We start from the raw sequence: 26,784 nt of genomic DNA on the forward strand, positions 1-26,784 counted from the left end.
CTGAAATGGACCCGGCCAAGGTACAGGTCATTTATGATTGGGTTCAGCCTACTTCTTTGAAGGCCCTCCAGAAGTTTTTGGGTTTTGCTAATTTCTATCGTAAATTTATAGGTAATTTATCTGGTATTGTCAAACCACTGACTGATCTGACCAAGAAGGGTGCTGATGTGCTGAATTGGTCTCCTGAGGCTGCCTCAGCATTTCAGGAGCTTAAGCAGAGATTTACTTCAGCTCCAGTTTTACGGCAACCTGATGTCCCACTTCCATTTCAGGTGGAGGTAGATGCTTCTGAGATTGGTGCAGGAGCTGTTTTGTCCCAAAAGACCCTGTGACTACTAAGATGAATCCCTGTGCCTTCTTTTCTCGAAAGTTCTCCCCATCTGAACGCAACTATGACGTGGGGAATCGGGAATTGTTGGCCATGAAGTGGGCATTTGAGGAGTGGAGACATTGGTTGGAGGGAGCTAGACATCAAGTTGTGGTCCTCACCGATCACAAGAATTTGATTTATATGGAGTCGGCCAACGCTTGAATCCTAGACAGGCTAGATGGGCCTTGTTTTTCACGCGTTTTAATTTTGTGGTCTCTTTTCTTCCGGGCACTAAGAATGTTATGGCAGACACCCTTTCTAGGAGTTTCTTTGCCGATTCTCTTAGTGTCACCGAGCCTACTAACATCCTAGGTGAGGGGGTAGTTCTTTCTGCCATTTCGCACGATTTGAGACGCGCCCTGGAGGAATTTCAGGATAAACCTGAGCGTTGCCCTATGGGAAAATTGTATGTTTCTGACCAGTGGAGAGAGTGATGTCTGAAATTCATTGCTCCGCATTGGCTGGTCATCCGGGTATTTTTGGTACCAGAGATTTGGTGAGTCGGTCGTTTTGGTGGCCTGCCTTATCTCGTGATGTCAGGAATTTTGTACAGTTTTGTGGGACTTGTTCTCGGTCTAAACCCTGTTCTCGTTCTAGTGGGTTGCTGATGTCCCTGCCGGTGCCCAAGAGGCCATGGACCCATATCTCAATGGATTTTATTTCTGATCTTCCCATCTCTCAGAGAATGACTTATCTGGGTGATTTGTGATAGATTTTCGAAGATGGTCCATCTTGTACCACTCCCAAAGTTGTCATCTTCTGCTGAGTTGGTGCCCTTGTTTTTACAACAGGTGGTTCGGTTACATGGGATTCCTGAGAACATTGTGTCCGACAGAGGAGTCCAGTTTGTTTGCAGATTCTGGAAAGCCTTTTGTTCCAATCTGTGAATTCAGTTATCCTCCTCCGCGTTTCATCCCCAGACCAATGGACAGACAGAGAACAAACCAGACCTTGGAGTCTTAGTTGAGATGTTTTATATCTGCTGATCAGGATGATTGGGTCTCATTTTTGCCCTTGGCCGAATTCGCACTGAACAATAGAGCTAGTTCTGCCACTTTGAGGTCACCCTTTTTCTGTAATTTTGGGTTTCATCCTCGATTCTCTTCAGGGCAAGTGGAATCTTCGTCCTGTCCAGGTGTGGACACTGTGGTTAAGAGAATGCAGCAGATATGGGACCAAGTGGTGGATAAGTTGTCACTGTCTCGAAAAGGCCCAGCGATTTTCCAACCGGCATAGGACCATTGGTCCCCGGTTTAAAGTGGGTGATATGGTTTGGTTGTCGTCTAAGAATATTCCTATGAAGGTTGTATCTCCAAAATTTAAGCCAAGATTTATTGGTCCTTATAAGATTTTGGAAATTCTTAATCCTGTTTCGTTTCGATTGGCTCTTCCAGTTACGTTCAAGATCCATAACGTATTTCACAAATCTCTGTTGAAGAGGTTTGTTGAGCCAGTGGTTCCTATGGCAGCACCTCCTGTCCCTGTGTTGGTCGAAGGCAATGTGGAATATGAGGTAGAGAAAATATTGTCAGGAGGATAATTCTTGGGTCTCTGCCTCAGATATTCATGCCAATAGATTGGTTTGTGCTTTTCACCGGGCCCATCCTGATCGGCCTTGGTGGCGTGGATGAGGGTTCGGTGACCACTCCTCAAGAGGGGGTACTGTTGTGAGTTCATTCACTGATTCACCAGTTGTGAGTTCTCCTTCCAGACTCCCTCTGGTGGTAACAGGAGGTAGTGAGGCTGATTTGATCGGTGGAGATCTGCCACCTGAGAATGAGGATGACGATTCGACCTCAGGAGGCTCAGATTGGATTTAAGACAGCCGACGCCCTATTCAGTTGCTGGTGATTCCTTCTGGCTTGTCAGCTCTTGGTTTTCAGCTCTGTTTCAGTCATCTAAAGCTAGTTTTTCTGCTATTGTTCACACTTGATTTTGTTGGTCTATTCAGTTTTTTTGTGTGGTCAAATATAGTGGGTGAAGTCTAGTGACTTCAGGGTTAATTTTGCTATCAGAAGTGTTGGACATTATTTTTGTAGGGTTTTTTTTGAAGGTTGCAGACAGTGTCTTTCCTTCCCTCTCTAGTTAGCGGGGCCCCATCATTTGCTCAGCCTATTTTCCTGCCTGTGTTTGTGCCTTCATCTTGTTTCACCGTCAATACATGTGTGGGGGCTGTCTATTCCTTTGGGGTCTGCTCTGGGGCAGTTAGTTTTCCCCTTTTCATGCTTATTTAGTCCTCCGGCTGTGACAAAGCGTCTAGGAACATCGTAGGCACACTCCACGGCTACTGCTAGTTGTGTGGTAGGATCAGGGATCTGCATAGTTACCAACCTCTCTGGTTTCTGTGACTTAGCATGTTTTGCTTTTTTCTCCTCAGTGACCCATTCATAACACAGAACAGTGAGTGCAGCTCTGGAGTATAATACAGGATGTAGCTCAGGATCAGTAGTGTATGTACACAGTGACTGCACCAGCAGAATAGTGAGTGCAGCTCTGGGGTATAACAGGATGTAACTCAGGATCAGTAATGTAATGTATGTACACAGTGACTGCACCAGCAGAATAGTGAGTGCAGCTCTGGGGTATAATACAGGATGTAACTCAGGATCAGTAATGTAATGTATGTACACAGTGACTGCACCAGCAGAATAGTGAGTGCAGCTCTGGGGTATAATACAGGATGTAACTCAGGATCAGTAATGTAATGTATGTACACAGTGACTGCACCAGCAGAATAGTGAGTGCAGCTCTGGGGTATAATACAGGATGTAACTCAGGATCAGTAATGTAATGTATGCACACAGTGACTGCACCAGCAGAATAGTGAGTGCAGCTCTGGAGTATAATACATGATGTAACTCAGGATCAGTAATGTATGCACACAGTGACTGCACCAGTAGAATAGTGAGTGTAGCTCTGGAATATAATACAGGATGTAACTCCGTATCAGTAATGTAATGTATGTACACAGTGACTGCACCAGCAGAATAGTGAGAGCAGCTCTGGTGTATAATACAGGAGGTAACTCAGGATCAGTAATGTATGTACACAGTGACTGCACCAGCAGAATAGTGAGTGCAGCTCTGGAGTATAATACAGGATGTAACTCAGGATCAGTAATGTAATGTATGTACACAGTGACTGCACCAGTAGAATAGTGAGTGCAGCTCTGGAGTATAATACAGGAGGTAACTCAGGATCAGTAATGTAATGTATGTACACAGTGACTGCACCAGCAGAATAGTGAGTGCAGCTCTGGGGTATAGTACAGGATGTAACTCAGGATCAGTAATGTAATGTATGTACACAGTGACTGCACCAGCAGAATAGTGAGTGCAGCTCTGGGGTATAATACAGGATGTAACTCAGGATCAGTAATGTAATGTATGTACACAGTGACTGCACCAGCAGAATAGTGAGTGCAGCTCTGGGGTATAATACAGGATGTAACTCAGGATCAGTAATGTAATGTATGCACACAGTGACTGCACCAGCAGAATAGTGAGTGCAGCTCTGGAGTATAATACATGATGTAACTCAGGATCAGTAATGTATGCACACAGTGACTGCACCAGTAGAATAGTGAGTGTAGCTCTGGAATATAATACAGGATGTAACTCCGTATCAGTAATGTAATGTATGTACACAGTGACTGCACCACCAGAATAGTGAGTGCAGCTCTGGAGGATAATACAGGATGTAACTCAGGATCAGTAATGTATGTACACAGTGACTGCACCAGTAGAATAGTGAGTGTAGCTCTGGGGTATAATACAGGATGTAACTCAGGATCAGTAATGTAATGTATGTACACAGTGACTGCACCAGCAGAATAGTGAGAGCAGCTCTGGTGTATAATACAGGAGGTAACTCAGGATCAGTAATGTATGTACACAGTGACTGCACCAGCAGAATAGTGAGTGCAGCTCTGGAGTATAATACAGGATGTAACTCAGGATCAGTAATGTAATGTATGTACACAGTGACTGCACCAGTAGAATAGTGAGTGCAGCTCTGGAGTATAATACAGGAGGTAACTCAGGATCAGTAATGTAATGTATGTACACAGTGACTGCACCAGCAGAATAGTGAGTGCAGCTCTGGGGTATAGTACAGGATGTAACTCAGGATCAGTAATGTAATGTATGTACACAGTGACTGCACCAGCAGAATAGTGAGTGCAGCTCTGGGGTATAGTACAGGATGTAACTCAGGATCAGTAATGTAATGTATGTACACAGTGACTGCACCAGCAGAATAGTGAGTACAGCTCTGGGGTATAGTACAGGATGTAACTCACGATCAGTAATGTAATGTAACGAACACAGTGACTGCACCAGCAGAATAGTGAGTGCAGCTCTGGGGTATAATACAGGATGTAACTCAGGATCAGTAATGTAATGTATGTACACAGTGACTGCACCAGCAGAATATTGAGTGCAGCTCTGGGGTATAATACAGGATGTAACTCAGGATAAGTAATGTAATGTATGTACACAGTGACTGCACCAGTAGAATAGCGAGTACAGCTCTGGGGTATAGTACAGGATGTAACTCAGGATCAGTAATGTAATGTATGTACACAGTGACAGCACCAGCAGAATAGTGAGTGCAGCTCTGCGGTATAATACAGGATGTAACTCAGGATCAGTAATGTAATGTATGTACACAGTGACTGCACCAGCAGAATAGTGAGTGCAGCTCTGGGGTATAATACAGGATGTAACTCAGGATCAGTAATGTAATGTATGTACACAGTGACTGCACCAGCAGAATAGTGAGTGCAGCTCTGGAGTATAATACAGGAGGTAACTCAGGATCAGTAATGTAATGTATGTACACAGTGACTGCACCAGCAGAATAGTGAGTGCAGCTCTGGGGTATAATACAGGATGTAACTCAGGATCAGTAATGTAATGTATGTACACAGTGACTGCACCAGCAGAATAGTGAGTGCAGCTCTGGGGTATAATACAGGATGTAACTCAGGATCAGTAATGTAATGTATGTACACTGTGACTGCACCAGCAGAATAGTGAGTGCAGCTCTGGAGTATAATACAGGATGTAACTCAGGATCAGTAATGTAATGTATGTACACAGTGACTGCACCAGCAGAATAGTGAGTGCAGCTCTGGAGTATAATACAGGATGTAACTCAGGATCAGTAATGTAATGTATGTACACAGTGACTGCACCAGCAGAATAGTGAGTGCAGCTCTGGGGTATAATACAGGATGTAACTCAGGATCAGTAATGTAATGTATGTACACTGTGACTGCACCAGCAGAATAGTGAGTGCAGCTCTGGAGTATAATACAGGATGTAACTCAGGATCAGTAATGTAATGTATGTACACAGTGACTGCACCAGCAGAATAGTGAGAGCAGCTCTGGAGTATAATACAGGATGTAACTCAGGATCAGTAATGTAATATATGTACACAGTGACTGCACCAGCAGAATAGTGAGTGCAGCTCTGGGGTATAATACAGGATGTAACTCAGGATCAGTAATGTAATGTATGTACACTGTGACTGCACCAGCAGAATAGTGAGTGCAGCTCTGGAGTATAATACAGGATGTAACTCAGGATCAGTAATGTAATGTATGTACACAGTGACTGCACCAGCAGAATAGTGAGTGCAGCTCTGGAGTATAATACAGGATGTAACTCAGGATCAGTAATGTAATATATGTACACAGTGACTGCACCAGCAGAATAGTGAGTGCAGCTCTGGGGTATAATACAGGATGTAACTCAGGATCAGTAATGTAATGTATGTACACAGTGACTGCACCAGCAGAATAGTGAGTGCAGCTCTGGGGTATAATACAGGATGTAACTCAGGATCAGTAATGTAATGTATGTACACAGTGACTGCACCAGCAGAATAGTGAGAGCAGCTTGTTGGATGTGTTGACATTAATCTTTTCGCAGATGTTCCTATTGCTGATCCATACTTGGGCCCCTCAACGCTATTTTGGAAGATGCTGAGGGAACCATGTGTGTCCCATCGATGGGACGTGCATCTGTTGGACATTTATGACATAGAATAATACAGTGGTTTTGGGTGAAGCCTGTGATCATCGATGGTCGGTCGGCTTTTCATATTACAGGTCAGTTCACACAGCATGCTTTCCTTGGGTTTCCTTTCGCGCCGGTTTTGGCCAGGTAGATGTGTCTGTTGTGTATGCTGATAAAGTTTAGCGTTGGGGAAAAAAGCCTACTCTATAGAATCAGATAATGGAACAAAAAAAAAAAAAAAGCAGAGAAACCTGACATCTGCGTTTTTGATGCGTTTTTCACCTTCCATTAATTTCAATGGGTTAAAAACGCTGACGTGACCGGCCCCATTGTGCCAAACCCTGCAAAGCACAAAAGCCTGACGACACATGATGCTGAGTGTGGGCATGAGACTCCTGAAATGTCAGACTCTGCTGGGGTGGTGGAAAACGCAGCTGATAATATGCATGAAAAAACCTGCTGAAAAAAAACGCCCAGTGTGAACATATCCTCTGTGTCATCTCCCCTGCACGTTCACGATACTCGCACATGCGTGTTGTGGCACGGGGACACGTGTAGATTTACTGTGGGGACCTCGGACATGTGGATCTGACCGCACATGGATCTGCTCTCCCTGCCGTCCTACGTTCTCTCTGCTGCTCACATAAATCCATCTGTTCGTACAATCCGACATTTTGGTGCGAATTTCTGGCGGACAGTATTAGTAGGACAGTGTATATTCAACCCAGAGGCCAGAGACCACGTGGAGAATAACCCGGCCATCAAGAGTTACAGGAGTAGTAAATCAGCCCCGAAACCTGCAGGGGTCAAAGGAAAGCGAGAAGGGGGCACGACAGAGAACAGGAGTCTACACGTCACATACAGCGTATCCTGTACATACCCCTCATCCTGCAGGTCACCACCCCGTCTATCATCACCACAACGCACACGGGGCGCCGCTCCCTGCCGCATATCATCCCCACACACAGTAATGTGCAGAAGGCTCAGCCGGTGCCGAGAAACGCTGCAGACACAGAAGGGTTAATACATTATCAGCGAGCAACATACAGAGGAAGAGAAATGTGAATCCCATCAGTATCTGGTGACCCCCGTCCCCTCCATCATCAGTATCTGGTGACCCCCATCCCCTCCATCATCAATATCTGGTGACCCCCCCGTCCCCTCCATCATCAGTATCTGGTGAACCCCGCTCCATCATCAGTATCTGGTGACCGCCCGTCTCCTCCATCATCAGTATCTGGTGACCCACATCCCCTCCCATCATCAGTATCTGGTGACCCCCCCGTCCCCTCCATCATCAGTATCTGGTGACCCCCCCCGTCTCCTCCATCATCAGTATCTGGTGACCCCCCCGTCTCCTCCATCATCAGTATCTGGTGACCGCCCCGTCCCCTCCATCATCAGTATCTGGTGACCGCCCCGTCCCCTCCATCATCAGTATCTGGTGACCGCCCCGTCCCCTCCATCATCAGTATCTGGTGACCCCCCCGTCCCCTCCATCATCAGTATCTGGTGACCCCCCCGTCCCCTCCATCATCAGTATCTGGTGACCCCCGTCCCCTCCATCATCAGTATCTGGTGACCCCCGTCCCCTCCATCATCAGTATCTGGTGACCCCCGTCCCCTCCATCATCAGTATCTGGTGACCCCCGTCCCCTCCATCATCAGTATCTGGTGACCCCCCCGTCCCCTCCATCATCAGTATCTGGTGACCCCCATCCCCTCCATCATCAGTATCTGGTGACCCCCATCATCAATATCTGGTGACCCCCCCGTCCCCTCCATCATCAGTATCTGGTGACCCCCGCTCCATCATCAGTATCTGGTGACCGCCCGTCTCCTCCATCATCAGTATCTGGTGACCCCCCCGTCCCCTCCATCATCAGTATCTGGTGACCCCCCCCGTCTCCTCCATCATCAGTATCTGGTGACCCCCCCGTCTCCTCCATCATCAGTATCTGGTGACCGCCCCGTCCCCTCCATCATCAGTATCTGGTGACCGCCCCGTCCCCTCCATCATCAGTATCTGGTGACCCCCCCGTCCCCTCCATCATCAGTATCTGGTGACCCCCCCGTCCCCTCCATCATCAGTATCTGGTGACCCCCATCCCCTCCATCATCAGTATCTGGTGACCCCCGTCCCCTCCATCATCAGTATCTGGTGACCCCCGTCCCCTCCATCATCAGTATCTGGTGACCCCCGTCCCCTCCATCATCAGTATCTGGTGACCCCCGTCCCCTCCATCATCAGTATCTGGTGACCCCCGTCCCCTCCATCATCAGTATCCCATGACCGCACGTCCCCTCCATCAGCAGAGCCTGACAATTTACACTTTTCATTGCTGGGAGTTTGGTAATTGATCACAATGATCTTTTAACCCTTCTGTGCCTGGAGCATCCATCTCCGCTGCATTTATTCCGCATGGGCCTGAGACTCCTTGCACAGCACTGAATATAGGGGTGCTGGTCCCCTTCCCTCGTGCACCCTCTCTTTATTTTACAGGGTGTCCTTGTCACCCCGGCAGTGTCAGGACATGACCAGATGAATGAGCGGCCCCCTGCTCTCCCCCACCCCCGACCAACACTCATAACATGCAATGGAAACCTATGATCACCGCTGCCTCGTCTCGCCTACATCTGCAGTGACGGCACCGTAGCGTGGTGACCCTTACCTTCCACCTTGGGTACATTGCTAAGCCCCTCGTGACAGGCTTTTACACCAAAGCCCCCTCTCCTCCTCCTCAGGTGTCCATACCCAGCCCACCCCGCCTCCCACAACACAGGAATGGTGCCCCAGAAGAAGTGAATATTTCTATTGACCGATTGTAAAGGTGAGAGTGGATCTCCAAAGCTCATTGTCACTGCTGCCATCTGAAAGACAGTAAAGACAGAGTTCAGTCCGCGCCGCTCCTCTGCACTCCGCTCTCTGCTCTAGATTCAAGTAGACAAGTCACAGAGAACCTGTAGAAACAATGGGGGTCTGCGCTTTCCTCCGAGAGGGGCTTAATGGCTACTAGATGACAAAATCACCACAATCGGGGCAGGACGCTCCGGGGCAGGGGGCATACAATAATCTATAGGTGGCCATGGCATCCACCCATCGGGGAGGGGAGAGGACCACTCGGAGTCATAGGACTTCACTCTCCAAAATAATCCACATCACGGTGAACATATAGAAAGGGAGGAAATAAACAACCGGAGTAACAGCAGCGCAGTGTGTGCCCAGTGTCCAGGAGCCCCAAAGGTGCTGGGCGGAGAGGACGCCACCTACCTGGAGGTTGGTGAGCTGCTGGTGCTGGTGGGCGATGGTTTGCTTCACCAACACGCTCTTGATACTTTGCTCCATTGCATATTTCTTCGCCTATGAAGCAAGCCATAAAGAAAACATGAGAAGAGGGCGAAACGGGCGGCCAACAGCACAAGTAGTCAGACATCAGCGGGGGTACCAGGGCTGGCGAAACGTCTCCATGTCCAGCAGCGCAAGCTTCGGTCCAGAGTCGCGCTGCATTACAGAGCACCCTCACCTTACCTCTCTAGGACTTGGGCCAGGAGGGTCACCTGTCCCACTCACGGTGGTCGTCCAGCACTGGGGGGAGCTCTATAAAATAGAAGCGGGAGAAGCCCAAGGAGGTTCTGGCGCTGCTTTTAGTGACAATGAGCCAATTAGGATTTTGACATGATGGTCGGGGGTACGTACCCATAGAATAAAGACGGAGGCCTGACAGCTGCCCAACAAGTACGAAACCCACAACCACCACCAGAGACACCGCACGTCCCAGCACACGGACTACACCTTCTACCCCTGCTAGAATAATATATATATATATATATATATATATATATATATATATATATATATATATATATATATATATATATGTGTGTTTACACACAGCCCTGGCAAAAAATAAGAGACCGCTGCACACTGTTGTCAGTCTGTCGGATTTTTCTCTTTATATTTCTGAGTAAAATGTAAATTGCTCTTTTATTCTATAAACGCCTGACAACGTCTCAGAATCTCCAAGCAATAAAGTTGTTTTTTTTTTTCTGAAAATGAGAAATGGTCAAAAGAACATAAAACCCCAGAGCTTGCAGACCTCAGATAAATGATAAAACCAGTCCATAATCCTTTAGAAACAATACTACTGTTTTACCTCAGGAAGAGTTCAGATATTCTGTGGACTCCCCATGATTGTTAACCCCAGCTTTCCTGCGTCTTGGCTGCTTTCCTCCAGTCTCGCACACGGCTTTTGGGTGACCTTATGCCGCTCCTGGTACACACATGTAAGCAGTTCTTCTTTGTGTGATGGCTTGTGACTCTCCATCTTCCTCCTGATTACATTCCAGAGGTTCTCAGTGGGGTTCAGATCTGGAGATTGGGCGGCCATGACAGGGATTTCATGTGGTGGTCCTTCATCCACACATTGATGACCTAGCTGTGCGGCATGGCGCATTGTCCTCAGAGTTGGGGAACGTTGCTTGAGCAGAAGGAGTCAGCTGTTTCTCCAGGATAACCTTGTATGCGGCTTGATTCATACGTCCTTCGCAAAGATTAACCTGCCCAATTCCAGCCTTGCTGAAGCCTCCCCAGATCATCATCGATCCTCCACCAAATATCACAGTGGGTGCAAGACACTGTGGCTTGTACGTCCCTCCAGGTCTCCGTCTAACCATTAGACGACCAGGTGTTGGGCAAAGCTGAAAATTAGACTCATCAGAGAAGATTACCTTACTCCAGCCCTCTATGGTCCAATCCTTATGGTCTTTGGTAAACTTCAGCCTGGCTCTCCTTTGTTTCTCATTGATGAGAGGCTTTTTTCTACCTTTACATGACCTGAGCCCTGCCTCTAGGAGCCGGTTACTAACTGTTCTTGCCATGCACTTCACCCCAGCTGCCATTTGCTATTCCTTTTGTTGGTCACTTGATGTCATTCTGCGGTTGCTGAGTGACATTCGAATAAGATGACGGTCATCCCGGTCAGTGGAGTCGTTTTCGCCCTCTGCCGCTCTGTAGCTTTGTTGTCCCCAATGTGTGCTGCTTGACCTTGTTGTAATGTAATTTTAAGGATGGAGGCAACATGCCGCTCACTGTATTCCTTTGCTAGTAAAACCAGAATTGAGCCCTTCTTTTCCTCACTCAAGACTTTTCTTTTCATCTCCTTTGGCATAGTTAAAAGTTATTTTTTCATTCCTATTACTTTTGGGATATTACTAGCACTTGTTTTGCCATCCAGCTTGTCCTATTGCAGGAGGATTGTGAACACCACCGCAGAATTTTACATACTTTCCTTCGTTAGATAAGATTTAGTTCAGGTGATCACTAATCAGAAGCACATTAAGTAGAATGAGGTGGACTCTGGTGGGAATTCAGCTGACACTGGAATGGAATGGCGGTCAGACATGGAGAGAAGCAGATTTTTATACAACTGTGCAGTGGGCTCTTAATTTTTGCCAGAGCTTTATACAGAGATGTATGATAATATTCTCTCTGCAGTCACCACTAGGGGGAGCTCCCTGTATACAGAGATACATGATAATATTCTTTCTGCAGTCACCACTAGGGGGAGCTCCCTGTATACAGAGATACATAAGATCCTGTCTGCAATCACCAATAGGGGGAGCTCCTTGTATATAGAGATACATAAGATCCTGTCTATAGCCACCACTAGGGGGAGCTTTGTATATACAGAGATACATGATAAGATCCTGTCTGCAGCCACCATTAGGGGGAGCTCCCTGTATACAGAGATACATGATAAGATCCTGTCTGCAGTCACCACTAGGGGGAGCTCCCTGTATACAGAGATACAGGATAAGATCCTGTCTGCAACCACCACTAGGGGGAGCTCCTTGTATAGAGATACATAAGATCCTGTCTATAGCCACCACTAGGGGGAGCTTTCTGTATACAGAGATACATGATAAGGTCCTGCCTGTAGCCACCACTAGGGGGAGATCCCTGTATACAGGGATAGATAAGATCCTGTCTGCAGCCACCACTAGGGGGAGATCCCTGTATACAGGGATAGATGATAAGATCCTGTCTGCAGCCAGCACAGATATACAGTCATATGTTAAAGTTTGGGCACCCCTATTAATGTTAACCTTTTTTCTTTATAACAATTTTGGTTTTTGCAACCGCTATTTCAGTTTCATATATCTAATAACTGATGGACTCAGTTATATTTCTGGATTCAAATGAGGTTTATTGTACTAACAGAAAATGTGCAATCTGCATTTTAACAAAATTTGACCAGTGCAAAAGTATGGGCACCTCAACATAAAAGTGACATTAATATTTCGTAGATCCTCCTTTTGTAAAAATAACAGCCTCTAGTCGCTTCCTGTAGCTATTAATGATTCCTGGATCCTGGGTGAAGGTACTTGTGACCATTCCTGTTTATAAAACAATTCCAGTTCAGTTCAGTTTGATGGTCGCCGAGCATGGACAGCCCGCTTCAAATCATCCCACAGATGTTCAATGATATTCAGGTCTGGGGACTGGGATGGCCAATCCAGAACATTGTAATTGTTCCTCTGCATGAATGCCTGAGTAGATTTGGAGCGGTGTTTTGGATCATTGTCTTGCTGAAATATCCATCCCCTGCGTAACTTCAACTTCGTCACTGATTCTTGCACATTATTGTCAAGAATCTGCTGATACTGAGTTGAGTCCATGCTACCCTCAACTTTAACAAGATTCCCGGTGCCGGCATTGGCCACACAGCCCCAAAGCATGATGGAACCACCACCAAATTTTACTGTGGGTAGCAAGTGTTTTTCTTGGAATGCTGTGTTTTTTAGCCTCCATGCATAACGCCTTTTTGTATGACCAAACAACTCAATCTTTGTTTCATCAGTCCACAGGATCTTCTTACAAAATGTAACCGGCTTGTCCAAATGTGCTTTTGCAGACCTCAGGCGACTCTGAGGAGCCCATGATGCCAATCTTCATAGGAGAATCAAATAGGAGATCTTAAATACCTTTTCTCATGATTTGATACACCTGGCTATGAGGTTACAAAACCAATTTAGTGCTTCAGGAAGTCAGTAAAAAGTAGTTAGGAGTGTTCAAATCAAGAAAATGATAAGGATGCCCATACTTTTGCACCGGTCAAATTTTGTTTAAATGCAGATTGCACATTTTCTGTTAGTACAATAAACCTCATTTGAATCCAGAAATATAACTGAGTCCATCAGTTATTAGATATATGAAACTGAAATAGCTGCTGCCAAAACCAAAATTGTTATAAAGAAAAAAGGTTAACGTTAATAGGTGTGCCCAAACTTTAACATAGGACTGTATTCTCCATATCACACAATTGTGCAAATCATAGGAGAGGTGTTACAATTAATAAAGGATTTAATAATAAAGTAGCTTCCTAAGGGGGACACGCGTGGGGGGGTCTGGCACGCGTCTCCCTGCAGCATAGTATCACTGCAGCTAAGTATCAAGAAGCTGCAGTTAATTCAAAGGCCGGGAATTAACATCCATCTCCTGTCTTCACACAGGTAAATCTCTGCTTGTTGTCATCTGCTGTTTACCATCCTGCAAAATTCCCTTTTAAAGGTATAAAACAGTGCCTTATGAATGTTTGCTAAATGCGTTTGTTGCATTGTACTCAATACTTACTGCTGTAGATCCATGCTGGTGTCAGTAGAGATGTTATCTGGTGCAAGGTGTTACAGCCTATGGATGTAGCTAGGCCCAGTGCCTTTGATCATCTAACCTCCCCCTGGTGTGCTAGCCAATTGGTAATTTATCACAAGCCAGTTCCCACAATCCCTCTCACCTGATCCTCTACTCTGTTCTATAAATTTAGTAACTTCCTAAGGGGGTCACGCGTGTGGGGGTCTGGCTCGCGTCTCCCTGCAGCAAAGTATCGAGAAGCTGCAGTCATGTCTCTTTTGGGTATGTCTGCCAAGTAAACACTTATTACTTGGATCTAGCTTTTCTATTAACCCTCTTACTCCTTCACCATGTTTACATATGCCCTCACATTGTTTGCTCCTTTAATCCTCACTCTCCTTCGCTATCCCCAAACCCCAGCACCCTCTAACCAAATTATCATCTCCCCTTCCTTCTTTCCTCACTACCTGACCTCTTCTGCTGACCTGCTCCTCAACCTCAGATCTCTCCTAACATAAAACAAGCCGCCCTCTCTCCTCCCATCTGCTCTCCCTCTCTCTGCTTCTCCTCACTGCTGGTGACATATCTCCCAATCCTGGACCTCCACAGTTCTTACCTCCCATTACAACCCCTTCCTACCGCTCCCTATCTAATACGAACTACCGCAATCTTTCAAAAGTAAAAGCTGCGCCCTTAACGCCCACCCCCTGCTCCCCCTCTCTGGAGCACTCTGGAATGTCTGCTCCATCAGCAATAAGCTTCATGTTACTCATGACCTCTTTCTCTCTCGCAATCTTGCCTTCCTCGGCCTCACAGAAACATGGCCGACATCCTCCGACACCGCCTCCCCTGCTGCGCTGTTACGGTGGCCTCCATTTCACCCACACCCCTCGCCCCGGCAACAGACACGGTGGAGGAGTGGGTCTTCCCCTTCCTTCTAACTGCACCTTTAACCCAATCCCACCTCTTCCCTCCCTTATCCTCCCCTCTTTTGAAGTCCACTCTGTCCGCATCTACTCTCCCTCCAACCTCCAAGTGGCCGTCATATACCGACCTCCGGGCCCGACTACTGCCTTCATTGGCCAATTCTCTACATGGCTTCTTCATTTTCTTTCCACTGACATCCCCACTATCATCATGGGTGACTTCAACATCCCCACTGATACCCTTCAGTCAGCAGCCTACAAACTCCTGTCCCTCACTTCATCCTTTGGACTTGCTCAGTGGTCCTCCTCAGCCACCCACACAGACGGACACACATTAAACCTGGTTTTCACCCACCTCTGCTCTTTCTAACTTCACCACCTCCCCTCTCCCTCTATGTGACCACCATCTAATCACTTTCTCATCCCTGTTCTCCTCTCCTGGCATCCATGTCCAGCAACATGCGCACCCCTGCAGAAACCTTGCACATCTAGACACTCGCACACTCTATTCTACCACTGGCATCCCTATCCTCACTCCACAACACAGACCGTGCCACTGCTTTCTACAATGCCACTCTCGCATCAGCTATTGACAAGGTCGCCCCTCTCGTTCATGGCAGAATGTGATGTATCAACAGACAACCCTGGCACAATAACACCACTAAACATCTCCAGCAAGTGTCCAGGGTTGCAGACCAGCGTTGGAAAACAAAACAAATTTGCAAGACGACTTCACTGCATTCAAACAGGCAACACTCGCTTTCAAGTCTGCCCTTACATCTGCTAAACAGGCCTACTTCACAACCCTTGAATCTTCCTTATCCTACAACACAAGACAGATATTCAAAACTTTCAACTCCTTCCTCGCCCACCACTGCCCCCTCCAACCTCCCTCATCTCTGTTGAGGACTTTGCCACACACTTCAAAACTAAGATCTACCAAACAAGGCAAGTCATCATAGTTCAACTACCACAATCCCTTTGTATACCAGACCAATGCCCAAACCCCATAACCTCCCTCTCCAATATCACTGAAGGGGAGCTTAATTGTCTCCTCTCCAAATCACACCTCACAACCTGTGCACTCGACCCCATCCCATCTCCTCCCCAACCTCATCACCACTCTTATCCCATCCCTAACCCACCTCTTCAACCTATCACTAACATCCGGTACCGTCCCTTCTGTTTTCAAACATGCCACAATCACGCCTATCCTTCAAAAGTCGACCCTTGACCCAACTGCTATGTCCGGCTATCGCCCAATATTGCTGCTCCCATTCGCTTCCAAACTCCTGGAGCAGCACGTCCACGCTGAACTTTCCTCCCACCTCTCATCTAACTTTCTCTTTGACAATCTACAATCTGGTTTCCGCCCCCATCACTCCACTGAGACAGCCCTGACCAAAATTACTAACGACCTACTTACAGCCAAAGCTAATAGACAATACTCTATACTCCTGCTTCTAGACCTGTCCTCTGCTTTCAACACAGTTGACCACTGCCTCCTACTACAGATCCTCTCCTCCTTTGGCATCAAAGACCTCGCCCTATCCTGGATCTCCTCATACCTTTCCAACCGTACATTCAGCGTATCCCACTCCCACACTACCTCCTCATCCCACCCTCTCTCTGTTGGGAGTCCCCAAAGGCTCTGTTCTAGGACTCCTACTCTTCTCAATCGACACACTTGGCCTGGGGCAACTCAAAGTCCCACGGATTCCAGTACCACCATGCTGATGACACTCAGATCTATCTCTCTGGCCTAGATGTCACCTCTCTGCTCTCCAGAATCCCGGAGTGTCTATCAGCCATATCCTCCTCCTTCTCCTCTCGCTTCCTCAAGCTCAATGTGGACAAATCTGAACTCATCTTTCCTCCATCTCAGATCTTCCTTACCTGATCTATCACAATTAACATCATGCTGTCCCCCTACTGGAATTCCGCTGCCTCGGAATAACCCTTGACTCTGCCCTGTCCTTCAAACCGCACATCCAAGCTCTCTCCACCTCCTGTCGCCTCCAGCTCAAAAATATTTTCAGAATCCGTCCTTTACTCAACCCTTAATCAGCTAAAATGCTTGTGCATGCCCTTATCTCCCGCTTCGACTACTGCAACATCCTTTTCTATGGCCTCTCTGCTAACACCCTCGCACCCCTCCAGTCCATCCTCAACTCTGCTGCCCAACTAATTCATCTCTCTCCTCGCTACTCCTCCCCTCTGCAAATCTCTTCACTGGCTCCCATTCCCTCAGCGTATCCAGTTCAAATGACTAATACTGACCAACAAGGCCATCTACAACCTGTCCCCTCCCTATATCTCTGAACTAATCTCCCGATACCTTCCCTCACGTAATCTCCGGTCCTCCCAAGACCTCCTTCTCTCCTCCACACTTATTCGCTCCTCAACCAACCGCCTCCAAGACTTCTCCCGAATAGCCCCTATTCTCTGGAATTCTTTGCCCCAACACGTCCGGCTATCAACCACACTCGGATCCTTCAGACGGAACCTGAAAACCCATCTCTTCAGGAAAGCCTACAGCCTGCAATAACCCCGCTGCCTCCTCACCACTACTGGAGCTACCACCTCACTATCACTGGAGCTGCTGCAACCCCCCAACCTACTGTCTCCTTCCCCACCATCCTGCAGCATGTAAGCCCCCGGGGCAGGGTCCTCTCTCCCCTGTGTATCAGTCTGTCATTGTTAGTTTACTGTAAGTGATATCTGTAATTTGTATGTAACCCCTTCTCATGTACAGCACCATGGAATCAATGGGGCTATAGAAATATTAAGACTTCTATTAATTTCGCATATTAGAATTTATCAAGTTTGAAAGTTTGATAAAGAACAACCGTGTTTGAAACTTTTTTTTTTTTTTTTTTTTAGGGAATAAAGATTACTCTGAAAGCTTTACCAGGAACTGGAATGTAGTGAAATATGAATATGTAAGGATGTATGACCAGCAGTAAATTAACACAAGAGGCTGGTCTAGAAATCCGATCTCCAGAGTAAATCTATAAATTAGGCCTTTACACAAAGAAAGCTGTTCACAGTGAGGGGCAGCTAGGCTGATATGATCCATTCCATATCCCCCCCCCTCCCTCAGGGACAGAATACCAGAATGCAAAGTTCGATATTTCTGTAAGTCTTCACCGTTTTATTTTACCACTGTTCTTGCATATTTGTATGTCACTTTTTATTTCCATATTTTTATATCCTTTTATTGTAAGCGCTGCACCTTTTCTATTAAAGCTTAAAACTTTAAGTCTGAACCTTATTGCTCTAAAGAATCCATAGCCTTAGAGTGTGCGCTCCTGGTCATTGGCAGCCAGTAGTATTTCCGGGACTCATCGCCCGTGTGTTCGGTGAGTGGTGGCAGCGAGTATGAGCAGGGTGTGTGGTCTGTGTCGAGGTGTGATTTATGCTCCCCCTGCAGCATAGAACACAGGTGGAATGCTGGACTGAGTGAGAGGAGATTGACCCTTGCAGGCACAACCCCAAGTCACGTGCTGAGAAGTGGGTACGTGACACAGAACATTTCTTCTTTTCCCAGCAATTGTTAGAAGATCGGCCTTTGTCTGCTACAGACCTAAATCCAGCGTTTAAGATCTCGTAACAGATTTCATCTTGATACAGAAGTTTGTTCGGTGGATTTTAATTATTTAACTTCCATGAAATAAAGTCTGGAGATTTGCTCCGATTTTGGATTTGCCGATCACCTCTCCCTGTTTTCATGCACATTTCTGATCTAAATCTACTTGTTTTTGAGGATCTCACTATTCACATTAGGCCGGAGATTTTACTCTAACATGTCCGGTCCCCGAAACCATTTACTAATAGCCGTTTATACAGAGCAGACTGTCGCCACTGTTCTCGCCAGCACAAGTCTTGGGAATCTACTGTGTGATTAACGACGACCAGCTTCCAGGAGATCCTCTGAACGCTTCTATGTTCCCTTTATAAGAACTCAGGCACCGTCCACACGCCTCCCCAGGCCCCTCAGTCAGCGCCCACGCCTCCCCGGGCCCCTCAGTCCCGAGACTCTGTTCGTGTCTCCAAGCTCCTTTCCGCCTCCCCCCCCCCCCCCTCACACATCTTCCTGGGCTCCTCTCGTACACCCACACATGCTTCTCCTGCCATCTTCTACCCCCCTGGGCTCTTTTCAACCCCTCCAACTCGTGTCTCCCCGGCCTCCTCTTGTCACCCCCGCGCGCGTCTCCCCGGCTTCCTCTCGTCACGTCTTCCCTGGCAATGATTAATGGGAAGTTAGGTTCAGAAAATAACTTGTTTATATTCGGTTTTAGAGTCAATTTTATTAATTCGTTTGTTATTTTTTTGTTAAATATCACAATCTGTATTAAACTAAAAAAATAGAAAGCCTGCGATTTTCACATCAACTGCTGTGGATATTTTAGACCCTAACTTCACTGTTTCAGGAAATGTACATCAGGCATAATATTGAGCGCGTGCAAAGGTTGTTGGGAAGGGAGGGGAAGAGGTGAGCTGTGACACCACCTACTGTGAATGGTGAATTCTGTGATATCCGGGTTACAAGGTGGAAAAACTTCTGGGTTTATTTTCTATATGAAACAAAAAGGAGAGCAAAAGAAACAGGCGGCACGCTCCCAGTGCAAGGCTCTCTTCCTGGCGCATTTCCGGCCTAAGGCTCTCTTACCAACACATTGTGATCCTGTGCCTACATGGGTCATATCTGGAATAAACCCAGAACTTTTACCACCTTGCTCCGGTGATCTGGATGTTATCAAAAATGCATGGCGATCTGGGCTTTCACTTTTTATTACATTCTTTGGGTGACAAAAAGAGGAAAAAAAAAAAGAAGCTGTGATAGAAATAAAATCAGAATTGAATGTTTTTCTGTTCATTAGTCTCCCATAATACACACGTTGTGAGTGAAGTGACAACCTATTAGATCGGGTGGGGTCTGATCAGCAGTCGTTGAGGGCAGTGATCACAGGGGGCAGATGGGCTGACAGAGGAAGCAGTCTCCTTCTCCCGTGCTGATGTCACGACTGAATGCAGCATCTGAGCGGTAACAGTGCAGCAGCTCAGACATCAGCCGGCTTCTGCTGCGGATGCTCAGGCACAACTGCACCAGTCCCATATGTGACCCAACTGTACGACACTTACATCATTTATAGGAAGGGGTTAATCTTCCATACTCTGAACCTCTACAGACAGATGACTGGTGAATGGCAGAGGACTGCTTTAGGCTGCGATCACGTGTACCGCGCGCGCCGCAGGACGGACAAGACAAAGGCCAAAAAAACCCAACCACCTATATCTGAGTGTACAAGACGGTAATGGGCATGATACCGTACATAATAAATGTTGCTTGGCTACTGCAGCTTTACATTGTCTTCAGTTTTCTATTTTCTTTATATACAATATATATTAAAACGTATTTAATCAATTAAAAAAAGTGTGAGAGCCGCAGGCAGACGTCTTATCTCCATCGTCCTGGACAGGAGACGCAGAGCTGAAGGTCTCGTTACGTCGGAGACGTCTACGCTATCCTGTGTGGAGCATCAGGAGGCAGCGGAGAAAAGACTGAAGAAAAGGAGACTTTACAATGAATGTATCCGGCTGCAGGCGGACACCGACCTGCCGAAATTCAGACTGACCCAGACGGACGGCCAGAGGCGCGCGGGAGGCAGCGAACCACCACCGCCGGCCAGAGGCGCGCAGGAGGCAGCGAACCACCACCGCCGGCCAGTGGCGGGCGGGAGGCAGCGAACCACCACCGCCGGCCAGAGGCGCGCGGGAGGCAGCGAACCACCGCCGCCGGCCAGAGGCGCGCGGGAGGCAGCGAACCACCGCCGCCGGCCAGAGGCGCGCGGGAGGCAGCGAACCACCGCCGCCGGCCAGAGGCGCGCGGGAGGCAGCGAACCACCGCCGCCGGCCAGAGGCGCGCGGGAGGCAGCGAACCACCGCCGCCGGCCAGAGGCACGCGGGAGGCAGCGAACCACCGCCGCCGGCCAGAGGCGCGCGGGAGGCAGCGAACCACCGCCGCCGGCCAGAGGCGCGCGGGAGGCAGCGAACCACCGCCGCCGGCCAGAGGCAGCGAACCACCACCGCCGGCCAGAGGCGCGCGGGAGGCAGCGAACCACCACCGCCGGCCAGAGGCGCGCGGGAGGCAGCGAACCACCCCCGCCGGCCAGAGGCGGCACAGCACCCCCGCCGGCCAGAGGCGCGCGGGAGGCAGCGAAGCACCCCCGCCAGCCAGAGGGGCGTGGGAGGCAGCGAAGCACCCCCGCCGGCCAGAAGCGCGCGGGAGGCAGCGAACCACCCCCGCCGGCCAGAGGCGCGCGGGAGGCAGCGAAGCACCCCCGCCGGCCAGAGGGGCGTGGGAGGCAGCGAAGCACCCCCGCCGGCCAGAGGGGCGTGGGAGGCAGCGAACCACCCCCGCCGGCCAGAGGCGCGCGGGAGGCAGCGAACCACCCCCGCCAGCCAGAGGGGCGTGGGAGGCAGCGAACCACCCCCGCCGGCCAGAGGCGCGCGGGAGGCAGCGAACCACCCCCGCCGGCCAGAGGGGCGTGGGAGGTGATATCAGAGACCACTCAATAGTCGCAGGAGGCATCAGTTGTGGTTATCAGACGATTGAACTTCCCTTGTGGTTTGGGGGGAAAAGGGACAAACGAAAAACCTAAACAAATGGCAGAGCGAGGAGCTGCCCTCCCTATCACGGTCCACATTATCGCCAGCTCCGCACATCAGCGAGGAGTCAGGAGACCAGAACATTCATTATTTTCTTATTATTTTACCAGAAAACGTCACAAAGGTAGAAAGTTATCCAGAGCGGTAAAGATGGGCCCAGAGCGTCCAGCGCTACCAGAGACAGAAAACCCAGCAGGGACGGCGATCAGTAACTCGCTAGTGAGCAGAGGGTACAGCTGCAGCGTGCGGGGGGCTTCATGTCTGTCCTAAGAGGGTAGGGGGGAGCTTACCTTCTGTAACGCCTCCTGCTGCTCTGGGGTGAGAGGGGGAAGCCCAAGCTTAGATGAGGTGCTCTGTCCATTATCCAATTTAATGGTGTCGCCGCCCTATAAGGAAGGGAAAGGGGGCGCATTAGAAACACTCTACACCGCAAAAGAAACGCAGGACGCCATTACAGATCGCAGCAAGTGACGCCGGCGACAACGAAGCCGGACAGGATTCCACTCAGATCCAGCAGCAAAGAGCAGAAAGAGAAGGAGCAGCAGCCACTGGTGGAATTACCGCAGCCTCCTCCTCTGACACCTCCTCTGCAACAACCCTCACTCCACACCTGCCTCCACTGCCCCCCCATCCACCGTCGCTCCTTTTCCGTCCTTGGTCTCCCCATCAGTAAGCTGCCCCGTTCCCCCCCTCCGCCTTACTCCTTTCCACTGCATGTCATTTTCAACACACTCTCTCCCCTCCACTGCCCGTATCGCCTGATACCTCTCCAATTTCCTCCGTCACCCTTTGCAGCTGTCCTGCTCACATTACCCATCTCCCCTCCATCACCCCAGCTCCTCTCCGCCACCCCCAGTACCTCCCTTTGCTTCTCCCCGCCACCCCATCTACCCTCACTACTGCCCCCAACCCCACCATCACTCCTTTCTGGCGCGCCCACGTACCCTCTCCGCCATCCCCCCGTCTCACCGACGTCACCCTCCCAACTCGCTCCTCTCTGACGGTCCTCTCCTGTCGCTCCTTTCCAACCGTCTCCCCTTGTACCTCTCTGCCAAACCCGTCTCCCCTCGCTACTCCTCTCCCCCATCTCCCCTCTCTGCTGCCCTCCCCATCTCCCCTCGTACCTCTTGGCCACCCCCCCTCTGCTCCCTCCGGTCTCTCCTTACTTCTCTCCACCGCTCCCCCATTCTCCTCTCCATCGCTCCCCTCGGTGTCTTCTCACTCCTCCCCCTGCACTCCCCTTGCTCCTTTCTATCCGTCTCCCCTCGCTCCTCTCTGCCGCACCCATCTCCCTCGCTACCGCTCCCCCATCTCCCCTCGCTCTCTCTGCCGTCTCCCCTCCGCCTCTCCCCCCCAGGTCTCCCCTCGCCCCCCCCCCGGTCTCTCCTCGCTCCTCTCCTCGCCCCCCCCGTCTCCCCTCGCTCCTCTCCTCGCCCCCCCCGTCTCCCCTCGCTCCTCTCCTCGCCCCCCCTCGCTCCTCTCCTCCTCGCTCCCCCTCGCTCCTCTCCTCCTCTCCTCCTCGCCCCCCCTCGCTCCTCTCCTCCTCGCTCCTCTCCTCGCCCCCCCCCCCGTCTCCCCTCGCTCCTCTCCTCGCCCCCCTCGCTCCTCTCCTCCTCGCTCCCCCTCGCTCCTCTCCTCCTCGCTCCTCTCCTCCTCGCCCCCCCTCGCTCCTCTCCTCCTCGCTCCTCTCCTCGCCCCCCCTCGCTCCTCTCCTCCCCACCCCCCTCTCCTCGCCCCCCACCCCGTCTCCCCTCGCTCCACTCCTCGCCCCCCCCGGTCTCCCCCCCCCCGCCATCCCCCTCTGGTCTCCCCTCGCACCCCGATCCTCCCCCCCTCCGGTCTCCCCTCGCACCCCGATCCTCCCCCCCTCCGGTCTCCCCTCCTCGCCCCCCCGGTCTCCCCTCGCTCCCCCCCGGTCTCCCCTCGCTCCTCGCCGCCCCCCCCCCGGTCTCCCCTCGCTCCTCTCCTCGCCCCCCCCGTCTCCCCTCGCTCCTCTCCTCCTCGCTCCCCCTGTCTCCCCTCGCTCCTCTCCTCCTCGCTCCCCCTCGCTCCTCTCCTCCTCGCTCCCCCTCGCTCCTCTCCTCCTCGCTCCCCCTCGCTCCTCTCCCCCTCGCTCCTCTCCCCCTCGCTCCTCTCCTCCCCACCCCCCTCTCCTCCCCACCCCCCTCTCCTCGCCCCCCACCCCGTCTCCCCTCGCTCCACTCCTCGCCCCCCCCGGTCTCCCCCCCCGCCATCCCCCTCTGGTCTCCCCTCGCACCCCGATCCTCCCCCCCTCCGGTCTCCCCTCCTCGCCCCCCCGTCTCCCCTCGCTCCTCTCCTCGCCCCCCCCGTCTCCCCTCGCTCCTCTCCTCCTCGCTCCTCTCCTCCTCGCTCCTCTCCTCCTCGCTCCCCCTCGCTCCTCTCCTCGCTCCTCTCCTCCCCACCCCCCTCCCCGATCCTCCCCCCCTCCGCTCTCCCCTCCTCGCCCCCCCGTCTCCCCTCACTCCTCTCCTCGCCCCCCCCGTCTCCCCTCCTCCTCGCTCCCCCTCGCTCCTCTCCTCCTCGCTCCTCTCCTCCCCACCCCCCTCTCCTCGCCCCCCACCCCGTCTCCCCTCGCTCCACTCCTCGCCCCCCCCGGTCTCCCCCCCCCCGCCATCCCCCTCTGGTCTCCCCTCGCACCCCAATCCTCCCGCCCTCCGGTCTCCCCTCCTCGCCCCCCCGGTCTCCCCTCGCTCCTCGCCTCCCCCCCGGTCTCCCCTCGCTCCCCCCCCCGTCTCCCCTCGCTCCTCCCCGCCGCCCCGGTCCCCCCTCGCTCCTCGCCTCCCCCCCCGGTCTCCCCTCGCTCCTCGCCTCCCCCCCCGTCTCCCCTCGCTCCTCGCCTCCCCCCCCGTCTCCCCTCGCTCCTCGCCTCCCCCCCCCCCCCCCGTCTCCCCTCGCTCCCCGTCTCCCCCCCCCCCCCCCCGTCTCCCCCCCCCGTCTCCCCTCGCTCCCCGTCTCCCCCCCCCCCCCCCCGTCTCCCCCCCCCGTCTCCCCTCGCTCCCCGTCTCCCCCCCCCGTCTCCCCTCGCTCCCCGTCTCCCCCCCCCCGTCTCCCCTCGCTCCTCCCCGCCGCCCCGGTCTCCCCTCGCTCCTCGCCTCCCCCCCCGGTCTCCCCTCGCTCCTCGCCTCCCCCCCCGTCTCCCCTCGCTCCCCCCCCGTCTCCCCTCGCTCCCCGTCTCCCCCCCCCCCCCCCGTCTCCCCTCGCTCCCCCCCCCCCCCCCCGTCTCCCCCCCCCCCGTCTCCCCTCGCTCCCCCCCCCGTCTCCCCTCGCTCCTCCCCGCCGCCCCGGTCTCCCCTCGCTCCTCGCCTCCCCCCCGGTCTCCCCTCGCTCCTCGCCTCCCCCCCGGTCTCCCCTCGCTCCCACCCCCCGGTCTCCCCTCGCTCCCCCCCCCGGTCTCCCCTCGCTCCCCCCCCCGGTCTCCCCTCGCTCCTCGCCTCCCCCCCGGTCTCCCCTCGCTCCCACCCCCCGGTCTCCCCTCGCTCCCCCCCCCGTCTCCCCTCGCTCCTCCCCGTCCCCCCGCCGCCCTCCTCGCGTTGAGTCTCCGGTTCGCACTCACCAGCATCACCGCGGCCGCCATCCGATGCTCCGGGCTCAACAGCAGCAAATCCATGAATAGCGCGAGACGCACGGAACAGCGAGAGACGGAAACAGGAAGTCACGTGTCCGCTGATCCCGCGAGAGTCTGCGCGGCCGGAGAGGAGGGGGGTTTCTAAATTGTTCTAACTTTATTTATAACTGACAGAAACACAAAACGGCAAAATCCTCAGCGACGATAACACGGAGTATATCTGTATATATCTATAGACCGGCGGCGTGTTAACCCGTTCATGATCAGGAGATGATCAGATCGCCTATAGCATTGCTATGAGCGCCGACCACCGGCAGCACCAACCATAGAGGTCTCCAGGGGAATTCTGGTTGTTATGCCAACGCATCGCTGACCCCAGAACACACGACGGGGTCGGCGATGCGCGTGTTTCTGGCCCGGTGGCTGGTTAAATGCCGCTGTCAGCGTTGTACAGCGGCATGTAACTAGTTAATAGGCGCGGGTGGATCGCGGTTCCACCTGCAGCTGTTGCGGGCACATGTGAGCTGTTGATGCGGGCTCACCGCCGGAGCCCTCGTCGTAGCGGGGGATACTGCCATCACACGCACTATCCCGTCAGGCGGCTGAAGTGAACGTTTCAGGGTCTCCCTGAACTTTTCCCAGGGCCACAGGGAATTTTTTTTCCACTTTAATAAATTTTTATTATTTTGGCATTTTACTAATTTCTTGTAACATTGATGCGAACAACATTTTTTTTAATTTCAACCTTTTTCTTGATTTTCCATATTATGTAGTATAAACGGTCACCGCGTTCCTCCTTTTCTGCGGCTGTCTCCATGTTCCTTGGTTCCGCCTCGTCTGCTTCTTCTGGAGACGACCTTCCCGCTGCTCCGCTGTCTCCGCTGCCGCACAGTCCGCCGGGCTCACCCGGTTCTCCACCAGCCGCGAGGCTCGCCGGTCTCTTGTCTCAGCTCTCTGACACAGCTTTCCTTTCTTGGCTTTTGCATGGACTTGCCCAAGAGATGGTCGTGTTCTGGGCGGCATTTTGAAAACCAGCCCTTAGTATTAGGACCCTATAGTATTCGCCTGACCCTGATAAGACATATAATAGGATGCACAGTAAAGGCAGAGCCGCCCTCCACAGTATTACTGTGACATCTCCGGAATGAACCCATGAAAAACCAGCTGGGCTCCGGCTGCAAAAAAAATGATCTTCTTTATTAGCTGAGGTCGAAATGAACGCATTGTTGGCTCTCCACATAGCCGCGCTTCAGACAGAGGCTGCGCGTTTCCACCCGCACTGTCTTTGTCAAAGCCATACTAAGCCTCCGACCAAGCCAGGCTAGATAAAGGAGCCAATGAGAATGCACGCAGGAAATCACATGACACATCTGAACAGGTCCTTTCCAGGTCCAGACAATACATAGAACACAGCACTGATAACACCACCACCAATAATGCGGCAGACCATTCCGAGGCCACTAGGATGTCTAGTATTTAGACGATAGATCCAGAATGCTTCTCGGGTGAGATGACGCCGCCTGCCCCCGAGATGATATCGTCACCTCTGGCATGACCTTCAATAACATGTCTGG

The 26,784-nt window shown here is 51.4% G+C and overlaps 1 protein-coding gene across 2 annotated transcripts in view; it reads right to left on the reverse strand.

Annotated features, from left to right (window-relative positions):
- PUF60 (poly(U) binding splicing factor 60) overlaps window positions 1–25,355 on the reverse strand; it is a 49,597-nt gene extending 24,242 nt beyond the window's left edge. The window contains exons 1-4 of one of the 2 annotated variants that reach the window (XM_073543294.1): window positions 25,199–25,355; window positions 21,915–22,010; window positions 9,668–9,757; window positions 9,217–9,267 (exon numbers count right to left, since the gene is read on the reverse strand). In XM_073543294.1, coding sequence (XP_073399395.1) covers window positions 9,217–9,267; window positions 9,668–9,757; window positions 21,915–22,010; window positions 25,199–25,252 — 291 coding nt within the window. In that variant the 5' untranslated portion in view covers window positions 25,253–25,355. The remainder of the gene's footprint in view (window positions 1–9,216; window positions 9,268–9,667; window positions 9,758–21,914; window positions 22,011–25,198) is intronic. The other variant, XM_073543295.1, reaches the window with a different exon arrangement.
- Window positions 25,356–26,784: the final 1,429 nt, after the last annotated feature.

This window comes from Dendrobates tinctorius, unplaced genomic scaffold, assembly GCF_039654945.1.
Source record: "Dendrobates tinctorius isolate UK_male_01 unplaced genomic scaffold, ASM3965494v1 ptg000130l, whole genome shotgun sequence".
Lineage (NCBI taxonomy): Eukaryota > Metazoa > Chordata > Amphibia > Anura > Dendrobatidae > Dendrobates > Dendrobates tinctorius.